The sequence below is a fragment of the Panthera pardus genome, unplaced genomic scaffold (assembly GCF_024362965.1).
Source record: "Panthera pardus isolate Hobbes unplaced genomic scaffold, ASM2436296v1 HiC_scaffold_6, whole genome shotgun sequence".
Classification (NCBI taxonomy): Eukaryota; Metazoa; Chordata; class Mammalia; order Carnivora; family Felidae; genus Panthera; species Panthera pardus.
Genome location: NW_026526991.1, coordinates 136,243,817 through 136,267,794, shown reverse-complemented (window position 1 = coordinate 136,267,794; position 23,978 = coordinate 136,243,817). Strand labels below are relative to the sequence as shown.

At 51.5% G+C, this 23,978-nt stretch overlaps 1 protein-coding gene across 1 annotated transcript; it reads right to left on the bottom strand.

The window, feature by feature from the left end:
- Positions 1-1,478: 1,478 nt before the first annotated feature.
- Positions 1,479-22,555, bottom strand: ASB13 (ankyrin repeat and SOCS box containing 13). The gene is made up of 6 exons (XM_019460887.2): positions 22,415-22,555; positions 14,248-14,435; positions 13,099-13,249; positions 10,896-11,030; positions 4,850-5,041; positions 1,479-3,153 (listed from the first exon to the last, which is right to left on the bottom strand). Exons 1-6 carry the CDS (start codon positions 22,455-22,457, stop codon positions 3,026-3,028), a joined length of 837 nt encoding a protein of 278 aa, XP_019316432.1. The 5' UTR covers positions 22,458-22,555; the 3' UTR covers positions 1,479-3,025.
- Between the last annotated feature and the right edge of the window lie 1,423 nt (positions 22,556-23,978).

The following is a 23,978-nucleotide window of genomic DNA, read 5'->3' as shown; positions in this document are numbered from 1 at the left end:
TCCACCTTACCCCTTCTAACGGGGTCTTTCACTGTTACCAACACTGCTGTGTAAACGTCCTCATACACGTCTCTGCAGCATATGCCCGAGTTTAACGCACGTTTATAAAAGGAGAAATACTGAGCACGTGTGGTATGCACTTCTAATGGGGCTCAGTATCATCTACTACCCTTCAAAATACACACTTCAACTGACACCCCCATTAGCTGTGTCCCCCTTATGCCCCATCCACATAAACTATCAGACCTTTTAATTTTAATCAGGAAGGTGCTATATATTGATATCCTTTTGTTGAATTAAGTATTTACTAATTTGCATTTCCTTGATCATTACTAACCACCCTTTCCCTTCAGGGGACATTCGAGGTTTCTCTTTCATAAATTTCTTGTCCAGAGTCTTTGCCTGTTTTCCTTCATCTGTTGGGTTATGAATCCTTTTCTTAATGATTTCTAGGTCTTTATATATTTTGATTACCAGTCATTTGTTATCTGTGCTGCAAATGTCTCTCCAAATCTGTCAGCGACACATCGAGTTTTAAAATGTAAACTGAGAGGGGCACCTGGGTGCCTCAATCAGTTAAGTCTGACTCTTGGTTTTGGCTCAGGTCATGATCTCATGGCTTCGTGAGTTTGAGCCCCATGCTGGGCTCTGTGCTGGCAGCGAGAACCTACTTGGGATTCTCTCTCACTTTCTCTGCCCCCTCCCACTTGTGCTCTCAAAATACTCTTTAAAAAAAAAAAATTATATATATATATATATATATATATATATATATATATATATATATGATGTAAACTGAGCGCTCTTTCTGATCTATGAAATAAGTCCGGACCATCCTAAGTCAGGACTATCTTGAAATAAGCCAGGACCATCCCAGGGTCAGAAGAGAATCATTTACACGGCTGTAAAGTCTACAGACATCAACAAAACCACAGTACAGACACAAACATGTAACTTTTATGTTTGGGGAGCACTTTATACTTTTCAAGGCATCTTTTAATCACCTTATTTTTCAGCTTCACAAGAACATAGGAGTGAACACACTTTCAAATGTGTAAGATTGAGGAGTTGGTCACCGATGTCCTTCTAATGATCGATGTCAGCCTCCATCCTTCCGCTGCAGTGGGGGAGGCCGGGGCTCCGAGGGGCGGAGATGCATCTACGGTCACAGCCCTACTAAGGGTTCGGGTGGGTTCCGTGTCGATTACATCTCACTAAAGCCGGGGGCGGGGGAGTGGGGGAGGGACAGGAGGCCCTAAAATCTTAGTCATCTGATCCCCCGGGGCAGCGTGTCCCCACCTGAGGGCGGTACATCAGCACTAGGAGACAAGGAGAGGCAGAAAGGAATGAATCTGGGGGTGGCAAGGCCCCATCACGTGACCTTCCAAAACACGAGAAGACGACAGCAGCCCCTCTCGACAGGGCGAAGCCCGTCCCGCGTTTCTGCTCCCAACACAAGGGCCACGGGAACATAAGGATGGACCCAAACGATTTTTATTGAGCAGTGGGTGTGGGGTCTGACCCTGCACTCGGTGTGCCGCGTGAGGAAGTGTCGTCGGCGTTCACTGCTAGGGGCAAGCTTCTGTTCCAGAGATGCCCGGGCAGATCCCGGTGCTTTGTTTGTCGCTGTCATTACTGGCACATGCAAAAACACGGATTTACCCCCAACTCGGATCTCAGACTCTAACGGAACGGGAGTGGCTCATTCTCAGCTCAAACAGCGCAGACAGAAAATACCTGCAGCAGCCGTGAAACTCTCCCCAGATGTGGGCCCCACGAGGAACCGTGAAGAGACCCCGCCGGTCGGTCATGCAGCCCAGCAATCCAGGCTCCTTCCGTTCGGCAGGCCTTCCCGGAAGCGCCTGGGGACATTTGCGTTTCTGGGGACGCCGGCTTCGGGCATGACTCACAGGAGGGTGTCTTCCCCGTTCCCTCAGAAACTAGATACACCTGAGCTAATTGTACAACCGTCCTCTAGTTTAACTCCCTGGTTTTGGTTTTTCAATTAGGAGACAGAATCTTAGACAAATGCAATCCGAATATCAGTGAGTTCACCTCCTGCCTACAGGGTGGAATTCGTTGTTTCTAGCACTACAGGAACAGATTCCTTCACTGCCTTGGACAGGGAGCCTGATTCCCACCGGGTTCAAAGCACTCCGACAACTCCTGAAACGTAACAGATGTCCTGTAAGTGGCTGCAAAATGCACGAATCGGTGGTTGTGAATACCCACTGGGCGCTGGCGACCTCTTCTACCGACTTCAGAGCTTCAAAGGAGTGAGCAAAATTCAGGGTAGGAGAAGGTTTCAGTCGGCAACAGCAGGAACAGAGGAGACCTCATCCCTAAAGTCGGCTGGCGCTCCGCGCCTGGAACAACTCCTGGAACACGTCACCTGTCGTAGAGACCCACTGACAGCACCCAAGCACTACAGCCTATATACGCTCTGCAAGCGTTTTATCCCCACATAAGCTTTTTAAGAGTTGGGGCCCGAAAAGGTCCCAAGAAGCACTGTGCTGGTTGTGGGGAATAAACGGCCCGAGCCCTTCCCCGACCGAGATCCGTGTAGAGCCCCCTGAGTGACGGGTGCAGCTGGGCACAGGTGGGCCCTGGAAAGTGCCAACCGCAGCTCCAGAAAAGAGCATCCGAGCGGCAGGATATCACCAAAGCAGCTGTCCCAGGCCACAGGGTCGGGACCGACCCTGACCTCTGTAGCTCAGGCTCCTCCCTCCAGATGCCCAGGGCCACCCCGGTGCCCGGCCCCGCCTGGCCCTCCCCTGCGCTCCCTGCAGAGCCCTTCCTGAGAGCGCCGGACGGCCGGGACCAGGCAGGGCCTTCTCAGTGCCTTGGCAACACTGTCCAGGAGTCTGCAGAGAAGACAAAGCAGGCCAGCCGGCACAGCCTCTGGGAGCGTTGCTCTATCTACGGCAGTGGAACGGCCGCAGACGAGGCAGGGCCAAGCGGCCCAGCGTTGGGCTGGGAGAGGCCAGGGGGCCCCCAGCCGGCTCCTGCCTCGCGCGCCTGCAGCTCAGTTGTAGGAAAGGTAATCGATGAGCCGGGGAGGGATGTTCAACTTGCTGATTTTCTCCAGTCCTCGGACACCAGTGGCCTTCCGCAAGCTCACCCTGCAGAGCTGTGCCAGGGACAGAGGGGTTTCTGAAAGGGAACAGGAAGCACATGAGGTCAGCCTAAGGAAATAGCATAACATCCTTCAACTTAGCAAATACCGAGGTGGAACCGGAAATAGGCCAGCCCTGCATGCTTTCCCTGGATGGCTACCAGGACGGACGGACGGGACCTAGGAAGGAAGATCAGGAAATGGGATACGGGTGATGTGCGCTGGGGTTTCATTTTGTGGGATCCTGGGGAGGTTTTTCCTCTTTTCTATAAAGTCGTAAGTTGACACACAGATTTGTCAGCCAAGGACTAATCTAAGGCTACTAGGCTCGTTTCTCAAACTTGCAGACAAATGAGGGCCAGGGCGAGGGCTAGTGCTGGGCAGGGGCCTGGCCACCAGCTCCTGTGGGTCCGGGCTCTCAGCACCGTGTACGGCAGGGCCAAGGCACCCGACGAGAAGTGACACGCGTCACAAAACTGCTCTGGCTGAAACCGTCTGTGCATGCACATCCCAGTGCTGAGGGTCAGGCCTTCAGGACCAGAGACGAAGCCTGTCGCTAGCTGGCCAGCAAACCAGGGCCAAAGATGGAAAGGACCTGGAAGCCCCTGGAGCTGAGGTGCCAGAACATGTGCAGAGTCTGGCCTCACAACTGCCTTTTAGAACGATTTGATTCTTTTTTTTTAATTTTTAAAAAATCTTTTCCATGTTTATTTTTGAAAGAGAAAGAGAGAATGTGTGTGCAAGCAGGGGAGGGGCAGGAAGAGAGGGGGACAGAATAAGAAGCAGGCTCCAGGCTCTGAGCTGTCAGCCCAGAGCCTGATGTGGGGCTCGAGCCCACGGACTGTGAGATCATGACCTGAGCTGAAGTCAGGACCTGAGCTGAAGTCCGCTTAACGGACTGAGCCACCCAGGTGCCCCTAGAACAATTCGATTCTTTACAACCAAGTAGAGAGGTGCCTGGATGGCTCAGTCCATTAAGTGTCCGACTCTTGATTTCGGCTCAGGTCATGATCTCACGGTCACGAGATCAAGACCCACACTGGGTTCCACGCTGAGCGGTGGAGCCTACGTGGGATTCTCTCTCTTTCCCCCTCACTCTGCCCCTCCCCTCTGCTCGCTCTCTCTCAAAATAAATAAACTTAAAAAAAATATTTAAAAAACCCCCACGTTTGATGCAAATATCTGCTTGATAAAAATATAAATAAGCCAAACACAATATTCTCAACTTCTGCAGATTCATGAAATACGTTCTTTGAGAGAGAAAAAACAAGTCCTGGAGAAATTCATTTTCCCATGTTCCTTTATCTCCAGATTATTTGGATGCAGGAAAACTGTCTTCCAGAAAACATTTGACAGATGTGGATGGTACTTGCCTCTAAATTCTTTTGGAGTTTGGTTGGGTGGGGCCGACAAAAATTTGAATAAATCATTTCCCGCCCCCCCCCCCCCCCCCACCGCAAGCAAGAGGTGTTTGAAAGCCTCATGTGGTTGTAAGGTGGTGTGAACTCATTTAAAAATCTGTACCCAGAGAAGTCTTGTCCTTTTTCCCGATCACTTGTCCCTTGTCCCCTGAAGGGCGAGCGAGGGCTGCTCACAGGGATCAGTACAGCTGACTGCCTTGTACAGGGCTGGACAGACCATCTGGGACAAAGCTTCCTGCACAGCGGATTCGTGCAATTCCAAACAAGCAAGCACCACTCAAACAACAACAACAGGAAAGTGAGTTCTACTCACTTTCGTAGAACTCGAGGCGCTTGGCGGGTGCACTGCTACTCCACGTGTAGTCAGACGGCTTCTTGCCCCGGTTGTCTCGCGCGTAGATGTTGCCTCCGAACTCGACGAGCATCTCAATGAGGTCGACGTTCTTCACCTTGGCTGCGTGATGCAGGGCTGTCTCGTGAAGCTTCGCTGCGTTCACATTGGCCCCTGTGGGTCCAAAGCGAGGAACGGTATCACTGAGGAGGGTACGCACAGCCAGGAGAAACCCCGACCGGTACCTTCTCGTTCAGCACAGTGCACAGAAGCGATCCCCCAGGAGAGAAAATCCAGACAGACTCTGCCACAGCCTTTTCAAAATCTTTTTGTCTACAAGACCATGGAGCCTTCCACCTGTCTTCTTTTTCTTAATATTTGTTTATTACTTATTTTCAGAGAGAGGTGTGCCCGGGGGGCTCAGTTGATTGAACATCTGACTCCAGCTCAGGCCATGATTTCCTGGTTCATGGGTTCGAGCCCTGCATCGGGCTCTGTGCTGACAGCTCAGAGCCTGGAACCTGCTTCAGATTCTGGGTCTCCCTCTCTCTCTCTGCTCCTCTCCCGATTGTGCTTGCTCTCTCTCTCTCAAAAATGAATAAACACTAAAAGAGAATTTTGAGTGAGAGTGCATGCACAAGGAGGGGAGGGCAGAGAGAGAGTAAAAGAGAATCCCAAGCAGGCTCCGTGACGTCAGTGCAGAGCCAGACTCAGGGACTCCATCCCACGAACCGTGAGATCATGACTGAGCCAAAGTACAGAGTTGGACACTTAACTGACTGAGCCACCCAGGCGCCCCACTCAAAATCATCTTCAAGATCCAAATGCGGTAATTAACGTTTTTTCTTATGGCAAGAGAGCTAAACACAGATCGCGGTAAGAAAGTAATATAATTGGAAACAGAAGCAAAAAGAAGAAAGATAAAACAGAAAACTCCTCTGTGAGTCAGAAGCAGTTCTAAGACCCTATGCAGTCCGTCCCCACTGGTCCTGAGGCTCTCTGATGGTTCCCACACGCGCACGACGGGCGCAGGGCAGGGGCGCTAACAACGTGTGCTGCATGAATGGATGAAGAGTCCTTAAACATAAACATCTTTCACAAAAGAGAAGCTCAAAGGGAAAACAGGTAATGTTCCCCAAACATCGTCCACCAGTTCAGGTAAGAGATGAGGTGTCTCACTTGTGAATCCATCTGTTTTGGGGACAATAGTAGACATCCAGAAAGAGGTGAACAAGTAGTAGCTAATTACAGTAGTTTTAGATGCTTTAAAAAGTAAAGATTTTGCTAAAACTATGATTTGTGTAAGGCGTCATTCTTAGGGCACGGCCATCGCCAATTCTATGCAAGGGGATCTCCTACAGCCTTGGAATTTTTTTTTTTAAGAAAATACCAACTTCTTTGAAGTCTGCACCTAATGGATAAGGAGGTTATAAGAGAAAGGGGGGTAGGAGAAAAGCATTTTATTTTATTTTATTAAATATTTATTTATTCTGGGGACAGCATGAGCAGGAACACAGAGAAAGTAGGACAGAGGATCCGAAACAGGCTGCAGCCTCCCACCTGTCAGCACAGAGCCCAACGTGAGGCTCAAACTCACAAATGGAGATCATGGCCTGAGCCAAAGTCAGACGCTTCACCAACTGAGCCACCCAGGTGGCCAGAAGAATTTTAAAGAAGCCAAGCAAATAGTCCAGCATCACTGAAGCTATCCCCCCAAAATAGATTCAAGTCACAGTCACAAAATATCAGCAAAGTGGGGTTCAAAGAAATCGTATCACCAGCCTGTCTCCATGTAATGATAAATTTAGAGGCCCAAAAGAGGAAATAAGGGGTGTAAGGCTATTAGATTTCCTGTCCCACTGAAAATAGTGGGTCATTCGGATTTCTGACTTAAAATAGTTTTAATCCCCAAGCACCGCAATGAGACAATACAAGTAATGCTCTCCACTGCCCACAGCCCAAACTCCCAAGTCAGGTACGGGAAAAAAAAAAAAAAAAATCCCTCAGGAAGAAGACTACATTACCTAGCTATTTAATTCAACAGCTACGCATGGTAAAAATAGTACTAAAGGGCAGTCGGTTCACAAAACATCCCCGCACCGTGCACCCGCTCCACCACCTGAGGGCGCTCTTCCAATACCTGCCCGGCAGAATACAGACTCGCATAGTTCCGCGGTCCTAAAGCAAAGGCAGGTCTGGACGCTAGATGCAAACTTGCAACGAAAAATAAACTGTAAAGTCTAACGATCTGAAGTGCAGGCAGCTGTCTCGCAGGTCATTAACTGTCACAATAATCTTGCCAAGTGCGGAGGAAAGAGACTGTCTCTACTTATAGCAAGAGAGAAGGGGGCCCAGGCGGTCAAGCTCCTCTCAAGGTCAAGGAGAACACTATGGCTAGGGGTGGCTGTACAACTCACACCTCCCTTCCATCCCGCTTACTAGGGCTTCTCAGGATTCCAGGCCTCGGACGGTGACTCTTTCCACCAGGTGGCATACCAAGGTACAAAACAGGACCTTTTTACACCGTGCGCTGGGCTCCTTTGGACGGGGAGACTAGGAGGGGTCCGGCATGCTCTGCAGCTGGGGAGCCACACCCCTGGGCAAACAGAGTACATGGGGGTGGGGGGCTTGAAACTACAGAGCAGGACAAAAAACAGCAAAAAGGCAAACTCTGTAACACAGCACCACTTAGGTCGATTAAAAATACATGTCCCAACCCGTAATGAGTGTCTTACAAAAACACAGATGAAGCACATACACATTCACGTTAGAATGGGGGCAGGGTAGAGGAAAGAGGAAAGAGGGAAGGGGAAGAAGGTGGCTTCGTGGGAACTGATGATGATAATGTGCCTTGAACTGAGAAAGAGAGAGGGAGGGGGGCAGGGGGGAAAGGGAGAAAGAGGGATGGGGTAGGGGGGAGGAGGAGGGAGGGAGAGGGGAAGAGGGAGGGGAAGAGGATAGGAGGAGGGAGGGGGAGAAAGGGGGAGGGGAGAAGAGAGATGGGAGGGGGAGAAAGAGAGGGAAAGACAGGAAGGGGAGAAAGGGGGAGAGGGAGGGAGAGGAAGGGGGAGGAGGAGAGAGGGGGGAGGAAGAGAGAGGGGGGAGGAGGAGAGAGGGGGGAGGAGGAGAGAGGGGGGAGGAGGAGAGAGGGGGGAGGAGGAGAGAGGGGGGAGGAGGAGAGAGGGGGAGGAGGAGACAGGGAGAGGGAAAGAGGGGGACGGAGCCGGTTCAGGGACATTAAAGCCAAGCAGCTCAGTACCTGGCCCTGTAACACCCATCACTCCTTCTGACCACTTCCTGCGGAGCTAAATCCTGTGGCAGCTGTTAAGCGTCGCTATTACTTCCCCACGCTGCACCTTCACCCGCCCCCTCCTCTGCACAACTAACCTGCAGCTGGGCCATCCGGTGCCCACCCCGTGGGTCGGGGGGCACCTGCTTTCCAGAGATGCCGCTTCCACTGGGCTTTCCAAGGGGCCTGCCCCCCCCCCCACCAACGTGAAGAATGGCTACTTTAAGAGCAACCCACGTGCTGCCCTCCCTACTTTTTCTGTATGCTTGAGGTTTCCTGCAGCTGAAAACGTTTTCTTTGAAAAGAATCTATTTGATCTAGGGAGGAGGAGCTGTCACAGGAGAGCTGCAGTCAAGCCCAGAGCTGACGGCCTGGTGGTGGCGGCCACCACTGGCGCATCTGGGGAACCCCTGCTTGAGACCGGCGTGAACCCCACAGCCGCCCTCCCACTCTGACCAGCCAGCCCCGCCGCGCTGACAGCCTGCAGTGGCCGTGTGCTATTAGGGTGGGGGTGGGATGACCTAGGCTCCAGCCTTGGGTGTGGGTCCTGATTGGCTAATCCCTCTCCCCAGCCCCAGTAATTGGTTCAAATAATCTGGGCCCCACCCAATCAGAATTCGGCTGAGTCTGGAAGAAGGGCCCGGATTCGGTTTGGACCCAGGTTCCAATTTGGGCGCAGGTTCCTCTTGGACACAAGAGGGAAGGGTTAGGCAGGCATCTGGACAAGTGGTTTTTCACTCTTCTCAGAAAGCTACCAGAAGCCTCCAGAAGCCTCCCGAGCAAAAAGTATTTGGATTTCAGCCCGACCCTGATGCAGCCATTTTAACGCCGTTAGGGGCCCCGGGCATAGGATCAAGTGAACACTTTGGACAGGAGACCTCCAAATTTCAGGGAATGTGAGGGCTCGATGATCTTGCTGACCCTCAGGACAAACTGGCCTCGAAAGCTGCCTCCTTCTGGTCCTCGCAGCCCCTACAGTGGGTTTTCCATTGCTTACACATGAGGAACCATTTCCATTAAGTTAGGACTTTGTGCAGAAAGGATGTTGGGGTTCAAACCCCGAGTCTTATCCTTCCACCTACAGCCACAAGGAGAGGAAGGAAAAAAGGACGGGCGCTGAGGTGTACTGAGCACACAGGTACCACGCGCTCTGCAGATGGCTATGGACCAGAAAACTATTTCAAAAGTTCGGAAGTAATGCCCGGCAGGTACCCTAGGCTGATAGAAAAGCTGAGTGAATTGGCCAGAAGATCTAGGGCTGCTTCTCATCTAGACATTCTTTCACTATATAAAAAGTAAAAGCGTGGGGCACCTGGGGGGCTCAGTCGGTTAAGCAGCCGACTTTGGCTCAGGTCATGATCTCACAGTTCATGAGTTCAAGCCCCGCGTCAGGCTCTGTGCTGACAGCTCGGAGCCTGGAGCCTGTTTCAGATTCTGTGTCTCCCTCTCTCTGCCCCTCCCCTGCTCACCCTCTCTCTCTCAAAAATAAACATTAAAAAAAATTTTTTTTATATATAAATAAAAACGACCCCAATGGCAAACCTTATACAAAATGAATCCTTTTTGCTCAAGACTTAAAAGTGCACATTAAAGTGAGCAAGACTCACAAATAGAAAAGTACATACAACCTAAGCTCAAACGACCGTCCTCCGGAGAGAACTGGTAAGCTTTCTATTCCTGACCAGTTTTGTTTTTTTATCCTAAGCTGCACCCAGCATGGCTGAGCTAAAATTTTCCAACAAAATATTTAAGTTGGGTTCATAATGAAAACTCCTTCCCAATACCCAGTTTGGCTACATTTGCAAACTCCTGTGGTAGACAGGTCCCGAAGCCAACCTCCACTTGACTGGGTTGTTTTCCATCTTGTTTTTTATTTTTCATCCTGGGAGCCTCCCTATCCTTTTTTGAACACCTGACAAGGATCTGGATTCCACACGCTGCCAGCTCCATTTCCCTCGGATCCCCATCTCTTTCTGATTTAGAAGGCACCCGGGGCGCCTGGATGGCTTAGTTGGTTGAGTGTCCGACCTCGGCTCAGGTCATGATCTCACAGCTCGTGGGTTGTGGGTTTGAGCCCCCTGTTGGGCTTGTGCTGACAGCTCGGAGCCTGGAGCCTGCTTCGGATTCTGTGTCTCCCGTTCTCTCTCTGCCCCTCCCCCACTCACACTCTATCTCACTCAATAATAAATAAACATTAAAAAAAATTTAGATGGCGATCGAATTAGGCAGGTATTAGGGATGGCCCCGAGGCCACCAAAAATAACGATTAGCATGCACTCAGCATCAGGCCCTGCAGAAACATGATCACAAATCCTTCGGACAACCCTCCAAAATAAGGTTTCCTTTTCCAGTTGTATAGGTATAGAAACTGAGGCCCACAGTCTCGGCTGGCAAGAGGGAGAGCCAACTTCCAACCTGGTCTGAGTCCACCGCCCAGCGCACGGCCAGCGCACGGTGCAGGTAAACAGAACACCTGTGCCGAGCAGGGCGGATACGATCACCAACACCCCTGCACCGAGCAGGGCAGGCAGAAACAGGACACACCTGCCCTGAGGAGAGCAGCCATAAAAGCCAATGGACTTGCACACCTGCCCTGAAGAGCAGGAGTAAACACAACACAGCTGCACTGAGGAGCACGCGTATAAATGCAACACCCCACATCGAGCACCACGGGTGTAAGCCCACCACGCCTGCGCGGCATAAATACCGACACTCCAGCGGCAGCAGGCGCCAGCACACCTGCGTTAAGCAGCACTTTGACGCAGTCCAGATGCTCCCGGGCGCAGGCGACGTGAAGAGGGGTCCCGAAGTGGCAGTCGTGTGCTTCCAGATTGGCCCCCACGTCAATAAGAAGCCTCACGCATTCGGAACTTCCTTAAAGCAAGTGGAAAAGGATGAGGACCGTTAATGAGCATACACATCTGAAATAAGCCTGAGAGAAGCACAGCTGAACAGGTAAGCCCACGCCTGCCTGCTGGGGGAGAACGGGGAACCAGAACCGCACCCCAACTGAAAGTGGGTCACAACCCCAAGTTGCCTTGCGGAGCCAGAACGTTGTGCTTTCTGGGCGTGCACGGTTCCCCCGGCCCGGCCTGGCGGCACGAGGGACAGAGGGCACGGGTGAGCCTCTCGTGGGAGAGCAGTAGGTTTGGGAACAGCACCTCTGAGCAGCCAGACCCGGCTCCTCAGCAGGAAGGAAGGTGCTCCCCACCTCCGGGGTCTCCTAAGTGGCGTCGGGAGCACCAGGCCTGGAGGTGATAAGCTGAAGCTACTGGCAGCCCGAGTCCGAGCCCCCTGGAGGAGCTTCCCAAGGCTTCCTGACCTCGGAGGTCCCCCAGCCTTCTCCCTGGCAGGTGTTTTTCTGCCTCTTTCCCGGCATCTTTAACTGGGTTTGGGTGGAGGTTCATTCTGTCCCAGGCTCCATCCTCTCTCCTCACTTATTCATGCTTCATCGTCAGCAGCGGCCAAGTTTTCCACGTGTGGCCCTGAAATCCAGCCTCTTCCCTACAGCCCTCTGCTGGCCACTCTCTTGGGGATGTCTGGACCACTGCGTAGTCCTGTCCCCCGTACTAAATCCTGCTGACTCTTCCCCTAAAGGTTTCTAAATGAATCCACCCTGCCTGGGCTCCAACTCCTCTCTCCACGTCAGGATACCCTAGCCCCATCGCTCCTCTATGGAAGAGCAGCAGCTAGGCCACCCCCAAAATCTGCTTCTTTAGCATAAGGATTATTTTGAGCTTAAAGCAATTACACGGCAGATATAAGAAAAGCTCTCTGCCCCCCTCCCCATCTGCCTAACAGCGGGACAGAAATTCATAACGGTCTCCCCATCCCCCTCTACCAGGAAAGACAAAGTAATGACCAGAGAAAATTCCAGACCCTTATCAGCCCAGAGCATGAGAGGACTCTACAGACCAGGTGGAGCATGTAACCTCTAACAGGAGATTCTCCCGTCCCGGTGCTCCAGTCTGCAGAGGTGGGGATCCCAGGCAGAGAGGCAGGTGTGGAAGGGCGGGGGGGCACGGAGCAGCTACAGGTGGCACCGGAGAGGGGCCGGTGGTGGGGGAGGGCTCAAAGAGGTGAGCAGGGCCCTGGTCACCACCCCCGACAAGCCAACGAGTATGACTGGTAGGCCCGTCCAGCAGTGAGGATGACCCAAGGATTTTGAGGAGCGTTGGGACCAACTCTGTGATCCTACGCAGGGTCCTGGGTTTCATAAAGTGCCCTTGGAACCGTACCATGTTCTCTTGACTTGAGTGCACGTGGCGTCTCAGCAGAGAATGATGGCTCTGAGTGGAGCCACGAAAGGACACGCACCCACACCCGAACACAACACTGGCCGGCACTGTGCCGGCCAATCAGAATATTGGCCACAAGTTTGCAAACTTCGCTCAGAAGAGTAGAATCCAAACTCCTTAGTGTGTCATTTAAAGATTTCCCACCTGCCGGTCTCACCCTAAATTTCGTCTTCTCTGTCACCCCTCTCCTGGGAGCTTCCGGTCCAGTGAGCCTGGACAAGTCACTTTCTCTTGCTTGAAGTGGCCTTCCTCTTAGTCTGAAACCTCCTTCTTGCAGGGTGGCTGAAATCCCACCTGTTCCCCGAGCCCCCAGGATGAGCGCCCTGTCCTCGGCCTGTGCTGGGTCCCCTCGAAATACAACAGGGGTCCACAGGGCAGAAGACGGTGAAGACCAAGTGAGCCACCACAGGGTAGGCTGATTTCCAGCGTTAGTATCTGAAAGGCCCTGGAGACCCAGCTAAGAAGTAGAATCCTACCCTAGAAACCATGGCCCCTGCTCCTGGCGGGGAAGGGTCTGCAGGAGGAAAAGCTGAGGATTTCCACGGCCGGGTACCCGAGCTCCAGAAAGCGAATGGGGGCAGGTGGGGAACCTCGGCCGGCTGACAGCTTCCGCTACAGTGCTCGCTTTGCTGGCGCGGACTCACCGCTCATGCAGGCCTCGTGCAACGGGGACGCCGTGTACAGAGGGGGGTTGACCTTGGCCCCGTAGGAGAGCAAGAGCTTCACACACTCGATGCTGCCGGAGGCACAGGCATCGCAGAGGGGTGTGCTGCCGTCGATGTTGCGGGCGTCCACCTGGTGGGGAGAAAGAAACGAGCGTCAGGGTGGAGGGGAAAAGCCCACACGACTCGCTTCCTCATCCTGACACACATTTATCTCTGCAAAGACCCTTATTAGCAGTTTTGCAGCGTGTGCCAAGGTGCCGTCCCGGGCAAGGGCGTTCAAGGACAAAGGGAGACGGGCTGACAGCGCCTCTGAGCCCACCAAGTGCGGGAGGGGCCCTCTTCCGGGCTCTTCTCTTGGGACAGGGTCAACTCGGCCTCACTCCTGCCACCTCCTACCCGTCCCCTAGGCCCCCCTCCCCCGCAAGACTGCAAGGTGACGAAGGCAGGATGTAAAAAGGGCAGTTTAATTCCGGCTTAGGGCTGCCTGGAGCTGCTTATCGTGCCCCCTCTAGCCGGGAAATGACCCGGAGGGGAAAGCCGACCCCCAGGCTGGCAGGCTGTGCTCAGACTTCAGCTGCTGCGTGGGTACACGCGACAGCTCGGTCCGCTTCCTGCGGGAGCGCCCTCACAGCCAAGCTCCTGGGTGCGTTCGGCCCGGAGGCTGCAGCCCACGCTCCGGGCTCCTGGCCCGCTGCTGCCGCTGCCCTCCGCCCAGCGACTCTGCTCGCGGTGACGGCTGTAGGCTCAAGCCAGCCCGCAAGCAGGAGGTGCGCAGGGAAGCAGATCCCGATCTTGCGCTTAGAATCCTGCTCTTGGACCCAGGCAGTGGCTCTTCGGCCACGGCCTCCAGCCCTCACAGACGTCTCCCTCGCGAGAAACTAGAACCGCCCGCTCTTTGGCCACCCGTGCCCTCCCGGCAGCCCAGCCGTGACCACTGCTGCCCCAGAGCCGGCTCCTCTGTTGGCCTCCACTACACCCCACGCTGGAGGCTTCCTTCCCCTCCCCCGTGGTTTCTCTACTTTCTGTGCATTTTGCAACTTGAATCCCGAGCCTCTTAGTATTTCCCCTCCCTCCATACGCGCTCCATCCATTCCCGTCCCCGGGGGTCTGTCCCAAAGGGCCCCTCACCTGGGCCCCGGCGGCCAGCAGCAGCTGAACACACTGCGCCTGGCCCTGCAGGCTGGCCGCGTGCAGGGGCGTGATGGAGTCCACGGTGACCTGGTTGACACAGGCCCCGCTCTCAATCAGCTGCTGCAGCTGCAGGGTCTCGCCACGCTGGGCAGCCTCGTGCACAGGGGTGCGCTCCACCCAGAAACCTGGAAAGGAAGGCAGACCCAGTGCTGAGACCCGGGGACACGTGTACCCAGGTCAGGAGACCATGGCAGGGTCGCAAGGACGCTTCATGAAACCCAGCACCCGATGCAGGATCACGGAGTTGGCCGAAACGCTCCTCAAAATGCTCGGGTCATCCCCACTGCCGGAGCGTGGAGGTCATACTCGTTGGCACGGCCTGTCGGGGGTGGCGACCTGGGCCCTGCTCACCTCTTTGAGCCCTTCTCCCCCCCCCCCCCCACTGACCCCTCTCCAGTGCCACCTGTAGCTGCTCCGTGCCCCCCGCCCTTCCACACCTGCCTCTCCGCCTGGGATCCCCCACCTCTGCAGACTGGAGCGCCGGGACGGGAGAATCTCCCGTTAGAGTCTCCTGTCACTTGCCGTACCTGCACCCGTTTGAAGTCTCCCCTTCTTCCACGACACTCGCGCGCACACCCTCATTTACAGCTTGACGCTCTCTCCACCCCATCCTTGCCCAGGAGTGCCTTGAAAGTGGGGACCACCTTTTACTCCACTTTAACAGGTTCCTCAGGACTTTGTACGTGTAAAATCATGTCACCTGCTAACGGAAGTAGTTTCACCACCTCCTTTCCAATCTGGATGCCTCTTCTCTTTCCGGCCTCACTGCCCTGGCTCGGACTTCCAGCTCGATGCTGAACAGAAGCGGTAAGAGCACGTCCCGGCCTTATTCGTCGACTTTCACGTCAGGGATGAGCTTAGCTGTGACTTTTTCACAGGTGGCCTTTATCAGGTGGAGGACATTCACCTCCCTTTCTAGTTGTTGTTGTTGTTGTTGTTTCTAATCACCAGATGGCGTTGGATTTTTGTTCAATGCTTTTTCTGCATCTAGTGCAGTGCTCCTGCCGGCCTTCCTTAATTGTGGAAGTGGTTAGTACATTAACGGACTCTCAGATGTTAAGCCAACTATGTATTTCTGGCATAAATCCCCTTGGTCATGATGCCATAGCATGTTTGGTTTGCCAGTGTTCTCAGGACTCTTATATCTACACTCGTAAGTCATTTGTCTTATGATTGATGTTTTTATCTGGTTTTTCCGGCTCCATAGAATGAGTCAGGAAATTATTGTCTCTTCCAAAAATTGGAAAGCACTGGTATTGAATCTTTAAATGTTGGGTCAAGTTCATCTGGGAAGATCTCTGGGTCTGGGCTTTCCTTTGCTATAAGCTTTAATTCCTAATTCCACATCTTCATTTGCTACAGGTCTATTCAGAGTTTCTATTTTTTTTTTTTTTTTGAGTCAGTTTTGGTGTCTATTTTTTGCCAATTTTGGTAGTTTGTGTCTTTATTGGAATGTCTCCACTTCGTGTACATCCTCTAATCTGTTGGCCTACAATAGGTTATGGACTGAATTTTGTCCCCAAAATTCGTAAGCAAAGCCTGAACCCTATATACCTCTGAATGTGACTGCACTTGGAGTCTGCACGGTTTCAGAAGTAATGAAGTCAAGGTGAGGTCATTAGAGCCGGCCCTAAACCCATCTAAGTGGAGTCTTCATGAGGGGAGATTAGGACACAGACACCTGGGATGGGCCTGAACAGAGGAAGGGCCATGTGAGGACACAGTTAGAAAGTGGCCATCTGTAAGCCAAGGGGTGGAGGGGCCTCAGCAAAAACCAGCCCGGCTGAGCCCCTGATCTTGGACTTCCAACCTCCAGAGCTGTGAGAAAATGAACGTGCACTGTGCAGGCCACCCAGTGGCATTTTGTCACAGCAGCCCTGGCAGACTGACATGCCACCGTTCACACTGTCCCTCTGTGGTCCTTGTTTCTTTTTTCAACTTTTTATTTTTTTTTATTTTTTTTTATTTTTGGGACAGAGAGAGACAGAGCATGAACGGGGGAGGGGCAGAGAGAGAGGGAGACACAGAATCGGAAACAGGCTACAGGCTCCGAGCCATCGGCCCAGAGCCCGACGCGGGGCTCGAACCCACGGACCGCGAGATCGTGACCCGGCTGAAGTCGGAGGCTTAACCGACTGCGCCACCCAGGCGCCCCTGTGGTCCTTGTTTCTAGAAGGGCTAGAGTAACGTCATCCCTCTCCTCCTTGATCTTAGTGATCTGCATCTTTTTCCTTGGGGTTTGTCGATTTCATTGCTCTTTCCAGAGAACTTTTGGTTTTGTTGGCTTTCTATGTTGTTTTTTCTATTCCCTGTTTCACGGATGTCCTGTCTAATCTTTGTTTTTCCCCTTCTACCTCCTTCAGCTCCAGTTTTCATGGATGTCCTGTCTAATCTTTATTATTTTTTCCCTTCTACCTCCTTCAGCTCTAGTTTTCTATTTCCAGTGTCTTAAGGTGGAAGGATATTGATTTGAGCTGTTTCCTCTTAAATGTTTACAGCTATAAAAGTCCTTCAAGTGCTACTGGGACTCTCCTCTCATGAGTTTGGTAGATTATCCTCATTTTTATTCATCTCAAACTAAAACTATTTTTACATTCATTCCAACCTCAATGTATACATTCAACAAACCTGTAATTGATCAAGGCACTGCTCTGATCCCAAAATGGGAGTAAAATTCTCTCTCCTACACTGGCTCACCCCTCCCCATCACTCCCTTTGGCTATACAAAAAGTGTTCTGACCTCCTGATCCCTTTAACCAGTGGCCCTCACACCTGAGCGTCCAACAGTGCCACCTGGGGGCTATGAGAATGGACTGTTGAGCCCCACCCCAGAGTCAGCAGGTCTTGGTGCCTGAGAATCTGCGTCTCTAATAAGTTCCCACATGATGCTGATGTTGACGCTGTGGCCTGGGGACTGCACTTTGAGAACCACTGCTTTAGACAATACCTCTCCCTCTGAATGAAGGCCCTTTTCTCCCCCCATCTCCTCACCTCACTCCCACCTTTTCCCACTCACCCTGGATGAGTTCTGCTTGTACCCCTCCACGCTGCAATCCAGTGCTTATTTCTTCCAGGAGGACTTGCCCCACCTCTGCCCCTACCCACCCTGGGTTAGCATCTCGTCTGTGTCCCATCAGCCCGTGGCAAGGACACCACAGGGACTAAGCTCTGCTACATCTGAAACTTGGCTCAGCCACTTATCAGCTTCTGTGGGACGTAGCTTCCCTTGACTGTCTCTGCACCTGTACATGGGGATGATGATAATAGTTTATTCATTGGTGGGTTATGAAAATTCAGTAGATTATAGTGAGTGAAGCACCTAGTGTGGGGCCTGGCACAAAGTGCTCAGTAAACGCGGTCCATTTATAATACCCCTCCTCCCCCATCGTGCCTACCTATCTTGTCCGCTAGCCAAAGAGCCTGTGACCCCATGAAATGGGGACTTGATCGTATGAGTGGCGGGGGGTGGAGGATGGAGCAAAAGGAGAGCTGAAACTCAGATTTGATTCTCACAAAATATAAAAGCCAAGCTTGTGGAACTTTCTATTTACCACTCCAAGAAGGGGACCCCCCAGTATGTATGTTTAGCAGTGACTACCAGGCATGGGCACACCTGTCTTGGGGGTTAGTGAAAAGTGGCTATCATTCCAGAGTCACACTGGAAGAAGCAAAACCCCACAGGTAGGACGAGGGGTTGCAACCTTCAAAAGAGGAGGGCAGGGCGAGGCCCTGGATCATATAGCAAAAAAGGGACATGCAGCTCAGGAAAGCCAGTGCACCTTCCATTTCTTGCACTTTGTGGATAATTGCGTTTTTTTCCGAATTGAAAGCTTGTGGCAATCCCGTGTTGCAATTTTTCCAGCAGCGTTTGCTCACTTTGTGTCTGTCATGCTTTGCTAATTCTTGCAATATTTCAAACTTCACTACATCTGTCATGGTGATCTGTGACCAATAATCTTTGTTAGCATGGTGATGTTTCAGGATGCCATGAACCGTGCCCACGTAAGATGGTGAACTGAATCGACAAACATTGTGTTCCAACTTCTCCACCAACCAGCTCTTTTCCCCAGCCTCCCTATTCCCTAAGACCACCACACTGAAATTACGACCAATTAATAAGCCTACGATGGCCTCTGGGTCTTCAAGTGAAGGGAAGAGTCCTACATCCCTCACTTTAAATCAAAAGCTAGAAATGATTAAGTTCGGTAAGGGAGGCGTGTCGGAGGCGAAGACGGGCTGAAAGCTAGACTTCTTGACCCCAACAGCCAAGGTGTGAATGCAAAATTTTCTTGAAGAAAATTAAAAGTGCTACTCCAGCGAACACGTGGATGATAAGAAAGTGAAACCGACTTACAGCTGATCTGGAGAAAGTTCAGATGGTCTGGACAGAAGATCAAAGCAGCCACAACATTCCCTTAAGCCAGAGCCTAACCTAGGGCGAGGCCCCACCTCTCCTCAATTCCATGGAGGCTGAAAGGTGAGGAAGCTGTATAAGAAAAACTGGAGGCTGGCAGAGGTTGGTTTGTGAGGTCTGAGGAAAGAGGACAGCTCTAAAACATGGAGGCACAGGATGATGCAGCAAGTGCTGATGTCAAAGCTGCAGCAGGCTATCCAGAAGATGTAGCTAAGAAAATTAACGAAGGTGGCTATGCCAAACAGATGATCGGTGGAGATGAAGCAGCCTTCTATTGGGAGAAGACGCCATCTAGGACTTTCATAGCTAGAGAGGAGTCAGCCTGACTCTCTTGCTGGGGTTAATGAAGCTGGTGACTTTCAGTTGAAGCCAGTGCTCGCTGACCATTTCAAAAATCCCAAGGCCCTTAAGAATTAGGCTACCTGGGCTCTATAAATGGAACGACAAAGCCCAGGTGACAGCACGTATGTTTGCAACATGGTTTACTAACTACTTTAGGCCCACTGTTGAGACTTCTTCCTTGGAAAAAGATTCCTTCCAAAATATTCATTAATAATGTGCCTGGTCACCCAAGAGCTCCGATGGAGATGAACGAGATTCATGGTTCCATACCTACTAACACGACGTCATTCTGCAGCCCACGGATCAAGGAGTCATTTCAACTTTCAAGTCTTATTATTTAAGAAATACATTCCATAAGGCTATAGCTACCATAGTGATTCCTCTGATGGATCTGGGCAAAGAAAACTGAAAACCTTCTGGAAAGGATTCACCACTCCAGATGCCATTAAGAACTTTCATAATTCATGGGAAGAGGCCAAAATATCAACATTCACAGGATAACAGGAGTTGGGAGACGTTGGTTCCAGCCCTCGTGGAGGACTTTGAGGGGCTCATGACCTCAGTGGAGGGAGTCACTGCAGATGAGATGGAAAGAGAGAGCAGACCAGAATCAGAAGTGGGGCCGTAAAGTGGAATAATGGCTGTAATCTCCTGACAAAACTTGAACGGAAAAGAAGTTGCTTCTCACGGAGGAGCAAAGAAAGTGGTTTCTTGAGATGAAATCTACTCCTGGTGAAGACTGTTGAAATGACAGCAAAGGATTTAGAATATAACATAAACTCCGCTGACAAGGCAGCAGCAAGGTTTGAGAAGACTGACTCCAATTTTGAAAGAACTTCTGGGGATAAAGTGCTATCAAACAGCATCACATGCTCCAGAAAAAGTTTGTGAAGGCAAGAGTCCAGCAACGCGGCCAAGTTCGTTATCTTATTTTAAGAAACTGCCACAGCCACCCCAACTTTCATCACCCTGCTAAATCAGCAGCCATCACCATCGAGGCAGGACCCTCCACCAGCAAGACGATCAGATGACAGTTAGCATTCTTCGCACTAAAGCACTTTTACAGTTAAGGTATGTTTTCAGAGGATCGCATACTCGACAGGCCAGTGTAAACATAACTTTTATATGCACTGGGAACCCCCCAAAATTCATGTGATTCTATTGCAACATCCACTTACTGTGGTGGTCTGGAACTGAACCCAAAATATTTCCAAGGTGTGCCTGTGTAGGTTCCCAGGCACGGGGATGCAGACCAAGCTGTGCTTCTGATCGTGGACCCCACAGGCAGACACGTGTCTCACGGTGGGAAAGGCCATATAGTAACAAGTGGAGATGGGAGGTAGGCAGTAAAAGCTTTCCGTGTCCCCTGAGAAACCCACAGCAGGACGTGGCTTATCCACCCAGCCCAGCAATCCAAGTAGCCCTACAAACTGATTACAGATGAATGTACTTGATGTGAAGGGTGTGAGCCTTTTAGCATAAAACCAGCAACCCAGGAAAGCCCAGCCTGGGTTTAAACCTCAGCCTTGCCTCTTTCTAGCTGTGTGAACTCCACCGTACCTCTAAATTATCAATAATAAGCGTATTGCAGCTGCCTCTGGGCTTGTGACCAGCACTGGCACATAACCTAAGCAGCACCAGGCTCTTCTCGGGGTCCCAGAAACCGTCTCTCCTTTCTCTCTCCAGATGGTAGCGATCCCCCCCGATGGCAGCGAGCTGTGTTTAGAGTTCACGGCTAAGGATGACAGAAAAAAAAAACCAGCTCACCTTGCTTAGAACCTCAAATCCTTAAGGTACCCTTTTGTCATTGTCTGCCAGCCTCTCGAATACAGCTCTTGAGTATAGACCCTGAACACAGGATCACTTTTTCCACTTCGCAAAAGGATGCTTGCCCTTGGGTCCGTAACCACCTGTATTACATTGGCTAAGTTATAAATATAGGATTCACTTAGGAGGTGGCTTGCCCTAAATTCTCTGCAGAGCTTTACAATATGGCCTTAATAAGTATAATCTTTACCTCTGTGAGACGTTCTATTAAAAAAAAAAAAAAAAAGGAAAAATCTACGTGCTTTGAAGTATATATACCACACATCTACAATTTCAGATCAGAAAGTTAAAATGGGTTATAGTCCCTACAGTGGGCCATTGCCTCTGCTGGGATAGCGGTGTTCTGGATTCAATACATTCAGCTTATCCGTTAATGCTGAGAATGAAAATGTCAGGAACCTATTTTTAGAGGAAATAAACAATGACAGTCAAAAACATCCATGAGCCCCAGAAGCTGTAAAACCCATTGGTTGAGCAAGCTCTTCTCTTAAAGATTCCTTAAACTATGCTCAGAAAAGTGAAGGCTGCGCTATTAATGAACACAAGCATGAAAACGTGTCCACGTGGCCCTGGTCAGCCATTCTTCGCTTATTTTAACTGAGCCAAACACAGATGGCACTGGAGGGGTCAAAGTCTTGCACCCGCCTGCGGTGGAATGCCAAGTAAAAGCAGATGTTTACTAAATGTCTTTGATCATGTTCAAGGTGGCTATTTTCCAGGACCCATTCAAATATCTGCCTTGCTATGACTTCAAGTCCCCTTACGCCAAATTTACCCTTAAGATGTCTCACTTTTATTGGCACTGTTTTTACCAGTGTCAAAGTACTTTAGTTTTGGTTGGTTGGTTGGTTTTGGTTTTTTGCTTCCAGGCTTTCTAAGTGCTTTCTCGGGTCACTTCATCTGCTGTAGTATTTACTTCGTAGGGAAGTCTCCTTCCCCACAGAATGTCCCTTTGCCCTCGGATCCATTTTATTCCCCCGTAGCCTGAATGGTAGGAAGAACCGAGATGGCTTTTTTTTTTTTTTTTTTTTAAACATGGGGTGACCTGTCACAAGGGCATTATCTTCCTTCTGGGGCACACGCCTTCGGTCACAGCCGGATAGACCTGTAGGATGCTAATGACAGTGCGACACGACCTTCCCACAGGGCCCCTGGAAGATGTTCCGGCTCCCACACCGGGCTCTGCGGGGATGCCCTAGGAGCGGTCCCCCAGAGGCAACTCTGGGTGCTCTGAACTTGGGGATGACCATGCCCACCCCTCCCTGCGCCTTCCCCAAGGTGCGCCGATGGGTCTGAGGTTGGGAAGTCCCGCGACTGGCTGACCGGGGCCAAGAGGCCGGACGCAGAGAGCGCCTGAGATGCTTGGGGTTACCGACCTCGCTCCCCGTGAGGACACGGCGGCGTTCCAACCTGGGCCCACCGAAACGCCCCTGCCGGCGTCCTCCGACGCACCTGTCCGGCCGGGAACAGCCCCGCGGTCCCCGCGCCCCCCGCACCCACGCCGCCCGCGCCCGCACGTACCCACGTCGCCCAGGAAGCAGCCGTCCGCCGCGCGGGGCTCCATGCCGCACGCACGCCCGCCCGCCCGCTCGCCGCCGCGCGCCCGCCCGCACACTCCGGCGGCTCGGGCGCCCGCGACCTGGGCGGGGCTCCGCTGGCTGGGCGGGCCTACGGGGCGCGGCGTCCGCCCGAGGGACCACGGGAGTTGTAGTTCCGCCGCGGCCTGGCGCCGGGGAGTCCGTGCGCGCTCCGCTGGTGCTCCCGACCCGGCTTCGGCTGCAGCCCCCGCGGCGCCCCAGGGCCGCTCCGCGCTTGGGACGCCGAGTCGGGCTTCCTGCCGGAGCGGGGACGCTCCCCGTGTCTGTCACCTGAATCGCTTAGGTTCGGGAGGACCCAGCAGGCGCGCCTTTCCGAGCCTCGCGGCGGGAAAGAGCCGGTTTCCTAATAAGTCCAGGCGGACAACTGAATGAGCCCTTGTGCTTTGCTTTGCTTTTACAAAAGGCAGTTGCGCGATGCGGCAGGTTTAATTTTGTCCAAGTTCCCTGCGGCCTGGTCACGAGATTTCTCACCCGGTCTGACCTGTGCTGAGCCTACCTGTAGAAGTTAGCTTGGGCTGGAAAGTAAAAATACCAGAAATTACCTGATGCGGAAATACAGGAGGACTACTGGAGTGCGGAAGGTCTGATCTCTCGCTTGGACGACTCGAATGTACCTCCGGTCCAGACCACAGGCACGCAATGAGTGGAGGCTGAACCTTGTCGGTCTGACCAGAGTTGCTGGGGAGTCACAGCCCCAGCCTTGCGAGTGACATCTCAAGCCTGTTAGAGTGGCTTTGCACCCCTTTGCGTACCATAATTAGGCTTTTGCATTTTTCTTGCCAGTTTCTTGCATTCTGTGTTAACCGTACGTTTAAAAAATCTGTTTGCTGCGGGATGTTATGTTTTTTCCTATGACGATGCCTTGTTTGTATGTTTGTATTTTCTTTGACTTTTATTCCTTGGCAAAGTCTCTTCTAGGTCTTAGTATAGACTGTATATTTGTGTAAGCCATATATATTTATAAACCATATATTTTTGTTTGTGTACGTACCTACTACTTATTTGTTAAACGTTAGCAGATATTTCCTCATTAGCTTATTTTGTAAATTTTTCCTTCTGTTGCTTGATTTCAGTATTACAGAAGAGCTTTAAGTGTTTATATATTCAGATACACATACTCTGAGAGTGTTCCCTCTTCATATTCGGAATGTACTTCCCTGGCAAGGGCCAGAGCAGGTATGTTATTTTTGTTCTGTTCTGCTGGTAAGTATTTAAGTCTGGAATTTTTTGCGGTGGTTAGAATCTAAGTTAATTTTCCTCCAAGTTAAAATAAATTTCTTTAAAATATTATTAAATAGTAACTTATCTATCTTTGTGTTAATTTCCTTTTATTGCATACAAGCATACTCATTTTATTGCATTTCACTTTATTGCACTTTGCAAATCTTGCCTTTTTTTTTTTTCTTAACAAATTGGAGTTGGTGACAAGCCTGTGACAAGCATCTATCAGCACCATTTTTCCAACAGCATTTGCTCACTTTGTGTCT